Source organism: Procambarus clarkii, chromosome 22 (assembly GCF_040958095.1).
Source record: "Procambarus clarkii isolate CNS0578487 chromosome 22, FALCON_Pclarkii_2.0, whole genome shotgun sequence".
Taxonomy (NCBI): Eukaryota; Metazoa; Arthropoda; class Malacostraca; order Decapoda; family Cambaridae; genus Procambarus; species Procambarus clarkii.
The window spans coordinates 30,732,256-30,745,714 of NC_091171.1; the positions used below are offsets into that span (position 1 = coordinate 30,732,256).

The 13,459-nt window shown below is 42.1% G+C and overlaps 1 protein-coding gene across 8 annotated transcripts in view; it reads left to right on the forward strand.

The window, feature by feature from the left end:
- The window catches only part of LOC123758464 (Smrter), a 730,161-nt gene that overhangs the window by 702,660 nt on the left and 14,042 nt on the right, over positions 1–13,459 (forward strand). For 6 of the 8 annotated variants that reach the window (XM_069328783.1, XM_069328777.1, XM_045742901.2 and 3 more), the window contains 4 exons: positions 8,271–8,448; positions 10,268–10,392; positions 10,505–10,647; positions 12,873–13,005. In XM_069328783.1, coding sequence (XP_069184884.1) covers positions 8,271–8,448; positions 10,268–10,392; positions 10,505–10,647; positions 12,873–13,005 — 579 coding nt within the window. The remainder of the gene's footprint in view (positions 1–8,270; positions 8,449–10,267; positions 10,393–10,504; positions 10,648–12,872; positions 13,006–13,459) is intronic. The other 2 variants (XM_069328778.1, XM_069328780.1) reach the window with 1 other exon arrangement.

Consider the following 13,459-nt stretch of genomic DNA (forward strand, 5'->3'; position numbering starts at 1 on the left):
GACAGCTGAATGTATAGCGCTTCGGATTCGTAGTCCTGAGGCTCCGAATTCGATCCCCGGTGGAGGCGGAGACAAATGGGCAAAATGTTTCTTTCACCCTGATGTCCCTGTTACCTAGCAGTAAATAGTTACTGTGAGTTACAGCTGCTACGGGCTGCTTCCTGGGGGATGTGTAACAAAAAGGAGGCCTGGTCGAGGACCGGGCCGCGGGGATGCTAAGCCCTGAAATCATCTCAAGATAACCTCAAGACAACCCACATAACCTCTCATGCCGAGACACAGAATACGTCAATATTACGGGGCTTCAATTTTTAAGCAACAGGTCGCATTTTTAACGGATTGTGTTGATTCCGTCAGAAAAAGCGACGTATTGGACGCGTTGGTGTGAGCACCGAGTGTGTCGTACGTCTCACTGGCTCAATTGCCTTCCCAGCCTCCACCCAGTTATCTTGTGAGGTTTCCAACCATATTTTGTATATAGTAATCATGTCCACCCTTGGTGGTTGTGGTGGTACAGCAGTGGTAGTGCGGGTGGTGGTTGTACAGTTGCACGGGTGGTGGTGGTTCAGCGGTACGGGTGGTGGTTGTACCACAGTCCAGTACAGCAGTGGTGCAGTCGGCGACGGTACACGAGTGGTGCAGTTGGCGGTGGTACAGCAGCAGCAGCAGTGGTAGAGCATGCATATTTCAGGGACTAATCTGTGTTATGTGGAGTGCGGGAGAGCGCGGGCAAACACGCGTCTCTCACAGTATTCATCCGCCAAATGCTTCTGTCAACACACCTTCCCCCCGGCCCCTCGCCGCCACCACTACCACCACCTCAACCACCACCACCACCACCACCACTACCCACCACCACCACCGACTTCACTAAACCGATCACGGGCGCGCCCTACCCTGACATGTGTGCATATTAATCTTAGCCACAGTCAATAAGGAAGGCTGTTTCCCCCGCAGGTTTCCTTTAGGCGAGGAAAACCAGTTTTTACTTTTGGATTTTTACACCTTGTTTATGCCGTGAAGCAGCGAACGTCGCAGCCATCTCGCTCTCAACGCTCGCAATTTGATAGTATTTTGTTCACTGCTGCCGCCCCATTCTCCTAAAAATAATTATTAAACCAGTGCAGATAATAGTGACAATAACATGGGTGAAGCAAACATGCCCCCCCCCCCCCACACGCGCACACATGCTCGCACGTACGAAATGAGTGTGACAACGTTTCGGTCCGTCCTGGACCCACAATTCAACTCATCTTCCAGCCCAGGGCACCAGTCAAATACTGACTTAGCTTTACTAATTTACGTGGAGCATACCTGGAGAAGGTTCTGAGTTCTTCTACTCCCCGAGCCCGGCTTCGACTTGTGATAGCTTGGTCCAACAGGCTGTTGCTTGGAACGGCCCGCAGTCCCACATATCCACTACAGCCTGGTTGGTCCGGCACTTCTTGCAAGAACCTGTTCAAGCGCCTCGTGAATACTTCCACCTTAGTTCCAGCAATATTTTTAATGCTTGCTGGGAGGGTGTTGAACAGCTGTGGACCTCTGATATTCAGACAGTGCTCTCCGAGTCTATGGCACTTCTACTCTTCACTGGTTCTATTCTGCATTTCTTTCCGTATCTTTCGTTCCAGTATTTTGTTATTCTAGCGTGCAAGTTTTGGACCTGGCCTTCAAATGAGACAGTTAATGTGTAAATGAGTGCACGTTTTCACTTATTCGGCAGATAACTAACAGGATGAATCTTCCAACAGTACAATAACAAACGTTTTTCTTCGAAATGTAAATTAATATTATTTATTGTGGGTTAATATATAGTTAAACTTAGGTTAGGTCTGGTGTTTTGATTAGGTTGATTTAGGGAATGTTTACAGGTTGGCAGTGAACGAAGAGCATTTTGAGTCAGCCTCCAGCTGGCTAGGTGGTCTATAAGTCCAACAGTCCGTCTTTATCAGCAAAGGCTCATTAATTCGGCCGCCAAACCTCCTGTATATGAATGAAAAACGGTTTACACATCACTCAACTCATGCCGTTCGAACAGTTCTCGAACAGTGGTTCGCTGACGACTTCTGTTCGAATCGCAAAGCTGGAAATGCCAGCCCGTCCTCCAAACAAAGATCCAAAAGTGATTCCATGCACCCGCCAAACCCCCTGTTTATGAATGAAAAATGGTTTACACACGACTCAACTGATTTCGTTCGAACATATCCGGAACAAGTGCTTTACTGACGAATTTTGTTCGAACCACAACGCTGTAAATGCTTCATCCACGTACTACAAATACAAATAATCGCTAACGGAACCTAAACACCTAACCTAACCTATATGCACATATATGCACAATATGCCAATCTATTATAATAATCATTTATATTTGAGAACATTCCCGTTTTGAATGAAGAGCATGTTAAAATTTATGAATTTTAGCGCCGATAAGCCCCGAAATCATCGCAAAGTAACTGCAAGGGAACCAGTTTTATGTTGGCGAGTCCTGTGGTTGATTAGGTTAGGGCATTTTAGCAGGATAGTTCCTTGACGTTGGGAACGCTCCCGCGAACGGGCTGGGATGCCATAGTGGTCGAGAGTAATTAAGGATTAAGTATTACCAACACAAGGTATATGTGAGACACGGCTAAGTAGAATACGTGTCCAAACAAGGAGTGAATGTATTGCGCTATAATAAACATTGACGGGAACACTGTACCACTGTACTGGTGGCAGTCAGTCCTCGGCGCTACTGGTGGCAGTCAGTCCTCGGCGTTACTGGTGGCAGTCAGTCCTCGGCGTTACTGGTGGCAGTCCTCACGGTTACTACCAGTTACACGAGACGGTGGCGGCGTTGCTGCTGGGTGTTGGTACACCTCAGAATCTCCTTTAGTGTCCTCCCATTTTGGCAATGTTTACATAGTTTTGTGTAAAATAATAATTTTGTTGTGAAGGTTTTAAAATAAAACAACGAAATTCTACCAAAAATATGACTCATTGTAGCTTGTGTCGAATGATATCAAATAAATGAATTTACAGTTACAAAAAAAGGAAAAGGGTGTGAATTGTAATTTAGTTGATTAAAAAAAAATCGGTATATTTGTGTGCGCCTTTAAGAGTGAATGGTCTGGGGGGGGGATGGAGAGGGAGGGGGAGAGGGACACCTAAATTAAGTGGACGATAAGTGTGTGTGGGGGAGGGGGGGGGGGTGACTACCTAGCTGGACGTTTGTGTCTATACCACAACTTTAATCTTGTATGAGGAGACCATTCTGCTGACATGGAACCTGATGAAATTCGGAGCTTGGTTCTCGATTCTTCAAACACGTTAACAAAACACAACTTGTGGCAATCACTAAGTGTTTTAGCTAAAGCACGGAAGGCGGTTGACATTCAACGCCCTGTGATGGAGAGAAGCAATTGTATTTAATACATATGATAGAATCAGTTGTATTTAATACGAGCTAATCTGCCCCATAAGTTTTATATAAAGTGAAGCGAATTTCGTTACAAAAAGAATAGAGAAACTGTAGTATGGTAATTATCTATAAGCGCTCGGCCGCCGTGAAGGGCAACATGGCTTCTAGACTGGGCACAAGGAGCTAGACCTCACTTTTCCCTAGTTACTTATTATCAACATCTTTATTGCCAAATTAACATATCCTCACCATTGGAGGAATTCAATTAGGTTGTATTGGTGCTGCTGTGTCCTGGACCTCTATTAAGTCTTGTGTGGATTGATAATGGTCATCATATCTTCAGCCACGTTACTGTGGCTCATTGTCTGCACTTGAACAAAATATTTCACGAGGTTACAACCTACTACGTCAGTAGGTGAGTATTATATGGCACTCAAAACATTTGTAGTATCAGAGACAAAGTTAAAGAGTTAGTGATGGCGTGTGTTATGTTTAGTGTTGGTCAAGACAGCCATGACAGAAGCGCGATCTTTTCCTGTGGCAGTCCTTACCGTTACTGGTGGTAGTCCTCACCGTTATTGGTGGCAGTCCTTACCGTTACTGGTGGTAGTCCTCACCGTTATTGGTGGCAGTCCTTACCGTTACTGGTGGTAGTCCTCACCGTTATTGGTGGCAGTCCTTACCGTTACTGGTGGTAGTCCTCACCGTTATTGGTGGCAGTCCTTACCGTTACTGGTGGTAGTCCTCACCGTTATTGGTGGCAGTCCTTACCGTTACTGGTGGTAGTCCTCACCGTTATTGGTGGTGGTCCTTACCGTTATTGGTGGTAGTCCTCACGGTTACTGGTAGCAGTCCTCACTGTTACTGGTGGCAGTCCTCAGCGTTACTGGTGGCAGTCCTCACGGTTACTGGTGGCAGTCCTCACTGTTACTGGTGGCAGTCCTCACGGTTACTGGTGGCAGTCCTCACTGTTACTGGTGGCAGTCCTCACTGTTACTAATGGCAGTCCTTATGGTTACTAGTAGCAGTCCTCACGGTTACTGGTGGCAGTCCTCACGGTTACTGGTGGCAGTCCTCACGGTTACTGGTGGCAGTCCTCACTGTTACTGGTGGCAGTCCTCAGCATTACTGGTGGCAGTCCTCACGGTTACTGGTGGCAGTCCTCACTGTTACTGGTGGCAGTCCTCACTGTTACTGGTGGCAGTCCTCACGGTTACTGGTGGCAGTCCTCAGCGTTACTGGTGGCAGTCCTCAGCGTTACTGGTGGCAGTCCTCAGCGTTACTGGTGGCAGTCCTCAGCGTTACTGGTGGCAGTCCTCACGGTTACTGGTGGCAGTCCTCACGGTTACTGGTGGCAGTCCTCACGGTTACTGGTGGCAGTCCTCACGGTTACTGGTGGCAGTCCTCAGCGTTACTGGTGGCAGTCCTCAGCGTTACTGGTGGCAGTCCTCAGCGTTACTGGTGGCAGTCCTCACGGTTACTGGTGGCAGTCCTCAGCGTTACTGGTGGCAGTCCTCACGGTTACTGGTGGCAGTCCTCACAGTTACTGGTGGCAGTCCTCAGCGTTACTGGTGGCAGTCCTCAGCGTTACTGGTGGCAGTCCTCAGCGTTACTGGTGGCAGTCCTCACGGTTACTGGTGGCAGTCCTCACGGTTACTGGTGGCAGTCCTCACGGTTACTGGTGGCAGTCCTCACGGTTACTGGTGGCAGTCCTCACGGTTACTGGTGGCAGTCCTCAGCGTTACTGGTGGCAGTCCTCAGCGTTACTGGTGGCAGTCCTCACGGTTACTGGTGGCAGTCCTCACGGTTACTGGTGGCAGTCCTCACGGTTACTGGTGGCAGTCCTCAGCGTTACTGGTGGCAGTCCCTGCCATTAATGGTACCTGTCCTTAGATTGTTGATGGCAGTACAATAATAGTGCAATGAATGTAGCAGTAGGACTATAGTAGTAAGGATCATTACAAGAGACCTATAGTAGTTGCAAGATTGATGATACCATGAATTCACTTATTATGGCCAAAGTATGAAGGATGGCAGAAGCATACAGAATGTTGGTCGTGTGTGGAGCGTGTACGTTGCAAGGAGTGAGGCACTTACCAGGAACCTGCTGCTTACTAAGTCGTGCAAGTTGGAGGAGTGGAGTCACTTTTATTTATCACAGTGTGCATGTTGTATTCACTATTCCAATCGGTTTAATTGGTTAAGCTTCATTTGAATATACAGTAAATGATTTTTTTAATAACACTCTCTTTCTCTCATTCCTCTGTTTCTGACATCCTCATTTTCTCTCTTTCTCCCCTGTCTCCCTCCTTCCCCCACATCTCCTACCACCCCTCTCCCTCATTCCTCTCTCTCCCTTCTTCCTCTCTCCTGTGCTTTTTCTTTCTCTTATCATTCTTTTGAATGTGCTTAAGGTCTGGAATCACCACATTTCCTACCTCATTTCACTACTTCACAATATGTTTAACAGTGTGCGTATGTATTAAGATTCATATTTGTGAGGGGGTTTACTTGCTTCAACTCCTGAGCTCTTGACTTTATAGCCGTTATGGGGTAAAAATTATTCTCGATCTCTGTAGCTTGCATTTATTATATACTTTTTTTATTATATACTTTCTCCAGAAAGGGCAGTTTGGTTTCCATAAGTGCAGGTTCAACAATAGTATTTGAGAGTTGATCCATTCATGGGTCTAAGAGTGCTCGTGAGGCAATAGAGCACGTCTTCCTTATTTGATTATTTGTGAACCAGCATGGATTTTCTAACACCTGAAAAGCCCAACATCCTCTTCCCCCGGCGAAATCTGGGACAATGACGTTGATGTAAGAATAAAGATGTTTAAAGCATTGGTCCAACGTTCATATAACGTTACTCGAGCATGTTTTGCCTGCTGGGATAGATTGGGCATGGCTGCAAGGGTACAATCGGTGATGGACATGGGTTTTGGGATTCAGGTATACAATACACTGGTTTTGGGATTGAGGTATACACCAGTTTTGGAAAACAGGTATCCACTGGTTTTGGGATTCAGGTATACACTAAGGTTGTACCCTATATTTTTGCTCAAGGGTCACAAGGGAGGTCCATCCATAATGCTATGGGATGGTTGTAATCATTAGTTTAAAGTGCTATTGCAAGAAAGCTTTACACTGCCTGCTATTTTTAAATGTCATACTTTACTGGCTCAGGGGACAAAACTATCAAATTCATAAAACTAACAAAAACTAACATTTTTTTTGCCTATATTTTTATGCTTTTATTTTATTTTTATTTTTAGAAAAGTTTTACTGCTCAGTACCTTTACTGTGCTATAAATTGTACAATACAATTTATGGGAGTCATTTTGTGTGGCCTGATAGGTTCCGGCAGATGTTAAACATGTCCGATAGGGGCTCTTCTCTTTACTAGCATGGTGTGACCTCACATGGATAAGTGCTCCCTCTCCTCTTTACTAGCATGGTGTGACCTCACATGGATAGGTGCTCCCTCTCCTCTTTACTAGCATGGTGTGACCTCACATGGATAGGTGCTCCCTCTCCTCTTTACTAGCATGGTGTGACCTCACATGGATAGGTGCTCCCTCTCCTCTTTACTAGTATGGTGTGACCTCACATGGATAGGTGCTCCCTCTCCTCTTTACTAGCATGGTGTGACGTCACATGGATAGGTGCTCCCTCCTCTTTATTAGCATGGTGTGACCTCATATGGAAAGTATTTGGAACCAATTTCACCAGTTTATTATGGTTCCACTGTTCAGTATTATTGTTTAAATTGTTTTAAGTTCTAGTTTAGTGCTTTAAGCCTACTATTGTTATGAACATTGTCACATACTATGTAGATTTTTACCATTTAGAGCTGTTGTGGTAGTTTTAGTAATTATATTTTGATATTTTTTTTTAGCATAACTTGAAGTATTTTTAAGATTTTATAATACTGTTCAGTACCTGTATACGGTTGTGGGTATTGGCATAGGTGACTAGGAATTCCTTTGTCCATTGCTGTAGCTCTTTCTTAGTGGGCCTAAGTTGATGTATCCTGGGCAGTACTGTACATACCCATGCTGTGAGAATATTTCTAATAAAAAGTGTAAGTGGACAGAATTGAGCAGTATCGGTTGCTATAGTGAACCGAGGTGCCGAGGGTGTCACAGCGTGTGAGCTATACACCACCAGTCTTATCATTGCATGGTGTGGGACTGTGTAGTGTTAGGAATGTGAGTTAAGTGTCTGTAATGAAGAAATGTCATTAGAGTTGCACAGAGGAAATTATGGGGGGCAGGTAAAAGCCAGTTGCCTACAAATTAGAAAGCAATTTATGCACTTAGGCAGTAAATGCTTTCTTGGTTTTCTCCGTTGATTAACTCCATTGTACTAGGGTGAAAGGTGCATGTATCATGTTCACAAATGTGTTTTAATGTCGATAAAAGCACCACTTGTGTTGGGTATTTATAGCATTGAAAAGCCAGACTAAAAGCTTCACCCCATATTTTAAAAGCCAAGACAGAATGTTTATTTTGTCTAAGTGTTTAACAAGAAAGGACAAACAACTGATGTATAATTTTGATGAGAGCAAGTTAATATTTCCACTTGCTCCTTGTCTAAGCTGATGTGGTAGAATTGGCTACTAGTAATTTACTTGAACAAATGTTGTTTAGTAATCATTCAGAAATGTGTGTACTCGCCTAATTGTTCTTGTGGGGGTTGAGTATTAGCTCCTTGGTTTTGCCTCTCTACCTCTAATCAACTAGTGTACAGGTTAGTAAAAGCACAATTTGTGTGTATGTATGGGGCTTGTGTGGTGTAATAATACACAGTATGCATTGAATTAATGTGATGAGTACAGAGTATTGAGTACTATTATTACTGTCAACAGGGAAAGGGGGTCCTCACGAGTGCCTGGTATGTAACGCTCAGTTGGAACACTATGGCCAGTCACGACCTGTGGCGCCTGGTCAAGCTTCCCAGTATGGACTTTCCGAATCCCACCTGCCAGCCAATCCCCGTGTGTGTAATGCATGCAGATGTCGAGCCGTACGCAGGAGGGTTACTCAGTAAGTTCCTATCTTGTTTATTAGGTTTATTTGAAGGAAGTACTGTACTTTACTTGAACTGTAAACATTATAGGTTACAGAATATTTTCCTCTTCATGTTTTTTATGTGCAGGAGTAAAAGTGTATGCTGTAATGGTTATTTGATTTAACTTATTGGGTGACTTTAATTTGCTTAAATTTGCAGTTATGAGAATGATATTGAAGGCTATAGATTTCTTAGAAATTCTTGGATGTTAGGAACTAAGGATGCATTTGGCATTTTCCCTCCTAATTGTTACACTAAGTACTGCAGAAGAAGCTGGCTGCTTGAGTCTCTTTGTTTCAATGAGTTTGAAACCTAAATCCTTTTGGCATTTTGTTTCTTCCAAGATTTCAGATATTATAGGGAAAATTTTTTATTTTTGGTCTATACTTATTGGGCTTGATTATTTTATGGGGATGGCAGCTCCACCTGCCTGGCCTGTTATGAGGTTTATATATCTGTCCGCTATGGTGGATACACACACACACAATGCCACGCCAGCTGCACCATTCTGCCTTCCACATATGCAAGCAACTGGTTGACAGAATTACAGGGCATTATAGAAAACAGGTTTCTCTTCTTGGTACTGGAGGGGGGGGTTAAGCACTTTGTGTATTACATGCCTTCTTTTGGCATATCCGTAATTCAAACTGCAGTCTGTATTCATTGGCTTTTGTTTGAAAAAAAAAAAAACTTGCACAAGGTGTGGATTAGGGCAGTGAGGTAGTATGCCAGTGGTATAAGAGGGGAAATATGGATTGAGGAGGTTTGCCTTTTGCAGGTATGGGGTAACCAAACAGAGATTTTCCTGCATGAGAACTAAAAGTTGTGAAACAGGCATAGAATCATGGTGTTTGTACAGCCTCAAAGAATGTTGCAATTACTTTTTGTCAGTAGGGTTGTCTCAACTTGATCACTACATGACTATTGCTGGGACTGGTCTCTGTGCTGGGATTGCAAAAGCATCCCACAGACTAATGCATTGTGTGATAGCTTTGATCATGAACCCCTGCTAACCCTCCTAGATCATTACAAATTAATTTCCCTTTCCTTGATAAGGTTGTCAGATACAGTGGAAGAGAATAAGATGACTGGTAAAAAAAAAATCTGGGTAGCTGTTTAGATACTGAATCCACTGAATCTGATGGGAAGAGTGACTTGTTTCCACAGTAGATAATCAAGTGGTCAAAGGTTGAGAACTTTTTGTAACATGGACCTGAGCAGATTGTCGCACTCATCAACTTGGAACTTATGTGGGAAGGGCACCATCTCAAAAATTACCTTGGGGATGGCTAGGCATGTAGTGAGGAGGTAAATTCCATTGTGAATATTGATGTCGGTAATTCCATCGTCTATCCACTTTTGATCGTCAATTTTCTTTCCGAGAGTCATGTCAGTGTCAACTAAACTCAGAGGTACTCGGAGCGTTTTAGCCTCCAGGAATAATTGTGATTACTGGAGTGGGCAGCTTTTATTTGATTTATAGCACCGAAGATGGAGTAGACTTTTCGTATTTGGAAGGGTTCACGGTGAAGCTTAGGCTGGCTATTTGTTCCTTAATTTTCTTGATTTTCTCAAGGAGAAAATCTAAAAAATCAGCTGGAAGACCATCATCCAAACACCAGAAAATTTTTATATGTTCATTATATCTTTCCTGCTTCCACATTAATGTACAGTGTTTATAATTCATTTGCAAATCTTTAATGCAAATTTTGAGTGTCTTATTTCTTAAGTTTTTTTTTTTTTATTACTTAGGTACTTTAATGTTTATATCTCATTATGTGTTTGTGCTTGCGGGTCTTCCAGATGCCCAATTCCGACATGTCCAACCCCTAAGTGGAGAGGGAAGCGTCTGCGTCCTTTTCCATCACGGTGGTCTGACCTACCTCCCGAGGTGAAGGATCCTATCATCAGAGAATTCCGTAAGTAAATATTTGCTATCAAGTGTATTTTTTTTTTTTAAACTTTGTTAGATGTAATTTCCTGTATAGTGTTTTTTTATTTAGATTATAACATGTGATGGTTTATCTGCAGAGATTCCAAGCGACGTGACAAAATGCTGCTCGGCTTGCCACAATCGTATAACACGGAAGTTGGGTCCAGATGCTGAGGAGCCGGTTGATCCAACACGATGGTCAGATGAAGATATTGACACACTTAGATGTGCCCTCAGGGAGGTGAGTTTAATCGTATTATGCAGTAGTTACTGGTCATTAATTTGTCACTGTTAACCCAGGAGTCCTGATTGAAGATCGGGCTGTGGGGCCAATGATCCCTGGAACCTCCACAAGGTGGGCATTTTCCATTCCTAACCAGAGACATAGTACTTAGACAAAATATAAATAAAACTCTTTGGTGGAATATATTTCTCCCAACTACAGTTTTGTACCGTGCAGTATTGGTAAATACGAGGGGCAGGTACCTGAAACACCAGGCATTCATCATTTTTCATACACGTGTACAGTACTTGGTTGGCAATGCATTTGTTCATGTGTGTTTGGATGACATGCATGTACGTATGTATTTGGGTCACGCACATGTATGTGTGCTTGGTTCATGTATATGTATGTGTGTATGTGTGATTTATGCACATGTACGTGCATGTTTGGTTCACCCACATGTACTCACCTATTGTGCCTGCAGGGGCGAGCATTGGCTCTTGGACAGTTTAAAGCAATGCCTCCTGTCCTCTTTTCCTATCATATCTACTTTTAAAATTATGAATAGAGTTTTCTTCCATAATCTGCTCCTTTAGTTCATTCCATTTTTCCACTACTCTTATGCTAAATGAAAACTTGCTAACGTCTGTCACTCGTCTGAATTTCCAGCTTCTACCCATGTCCCCTTGTTCTGTTGGTATCCGTGTGAACATTTTGTCTATTTCCACTCTGTTAATCCCCTTATGTATTTTATAGATCTCTATCATCTCTCTCTGCTCCCTCCTTTTTTCTAGCATTGTCACATTCAGTTCCACATTAATGTGTGTTGTTCACACACAATTACACATGTGTTTGCTTGACACATAATTATATGTTTGATTCACATGTGTATGTGTTTAGCTCATGCACGTGTGTGTGTGTGTTGTTCACATACAATTATTTGTTACATATTTTTTTTTTTCATTAAATTTCAAGCATCTAATACTCCAAAAACCCAAATTTGGAAAAAAAATGAAAATAAAATAATTTATGAATTGCTTTTTACATCTATATTAAATGATAAATATTGTTAATTTTTATTGTTCATTGCTGTATTGCATGTATAAAGGTTGCTCATATGAGATTGTTGTCCATTTATGACTACCAGTGCAAGCGTTGCAAAACCTGAAATACAGCAAAAATAAAAGTATGTGTAAATAAAAAAAGCTGTCATCATTCTTCTTCTTCCTATACTTTTCCATGTAATAGTCTTGCATTGGTCAGTAAATAAATACTCATCAAATGCTTCTTGGCACCTATTTATAAAGTTGAAAAAATATTTACAAATTTGTTATAAAAATGATTAGTAGATAATGAAGCATTAGAAAAGTGCCATATGTTATGCCAGCACAAAAAGCAACCGCTAATAATGAAAGAAAATGTGTGAGCACAGTAGATACTTGTGGTGAAGCTCATGCAGCTAGATATCTTACTGAACTAGCAAAGTCTTCAATCAAAAAATGTGAAAAAGACTTGAGCTGGGATGTTAGTTGTGTTGTGAGCTAGGCAAGAATCCAGCAAATGTCACTAAAATGTACAAATGGATTGATGTACAAGTGGATTTGTTTATTTGATGCATCACGCTATTGTGATTTCTGTGTGTAGTGTAGTGTCACTAAAATGTGAATGGAACTAAAAGGAGCAGGTGATTTGTGTCTGATAATACCTTAAATTACTTGGCTCATTATTTATAAATATATAATATTAAAGAGCATGTAGTTTGTGAACAAATTCTCCAGAAATAATCACTTCAGTGAGATATTGTCAGGAAGAAGGTCAGTGCCTTATTTTGCCCAAAGATGTCTGATAGAACACACATTAGACTATCTGAAGATTTACATTTGCAATTTTGGCCTGTCTTAATAACAATGTTTAAAACCCACATTGGGCCGAGCCCAAGCCATTTTGGGTTTCATATTCTTGGATATCAAAACAAAAATTCTGTATTAATTAGTGGGCAAAAGCAAAGAATGAGTCTCAGTAATATGGTTGAAGCAAATAACCCAACCTCACACATGAAATAGTGACGATGCTTGGTCTAACGCAGACTTTTATGAAGTCATCACGACTTGATAAGGGTCCAGGATGGTCCAAAATGCTGTCACTTTTATTCTATTTCATGTGTGCGAGTTGGATTATTAGTGTACGTAGTTTTTGGGACTTGTCTGGGTTTGTTATTAATACTAGTTCTCCCTTATAAATAGGTTGGATGCCACTGGTCAAAAGTTGCCGAGCGACTTCCTAACAAGACCGAGGGACAGTGCAAGAGCTTCTACTTTAATTTTAAGAAAAAATACAAGTACGATGATGTGGTCGCTGAGTACCGCAAGTCGCGAGGTGATTATCAGAAATTTGCTGTATCTGATGCCCTGACATAGTGGCAAGTTGGGGTTTCACTGAGGGATAATTCATTCATTTGCAGTGACTGTCACGATAATGTGGCTGAAGACAAGTATCCCAACCCACACATACAAAATGAAATGACAGTGTTTTGGTCTGCTCCGGTCTCTACTTGGTAGAGGCACAGGATAGACCAAACTGTCATTGCCTTCATTTTATTTCATGTGTGGGTTGGGTTACTTACAAGACATTAATTTTAAATCCAACCCTCCCCAAAATTCACTCTCTCCTTATTATTGTACAATAATAATGGGAGAGTGAAAGATTTATTTTTTGGTATTATTCTTCATATAGTAATTAGGAAAGAATTGAGCCATTCTTTCATATAGCCATTGACTTTTAGCTGAATAATTACAAGTTTTTGAGAAAACTATGGCTTTTAGTGCTTTAA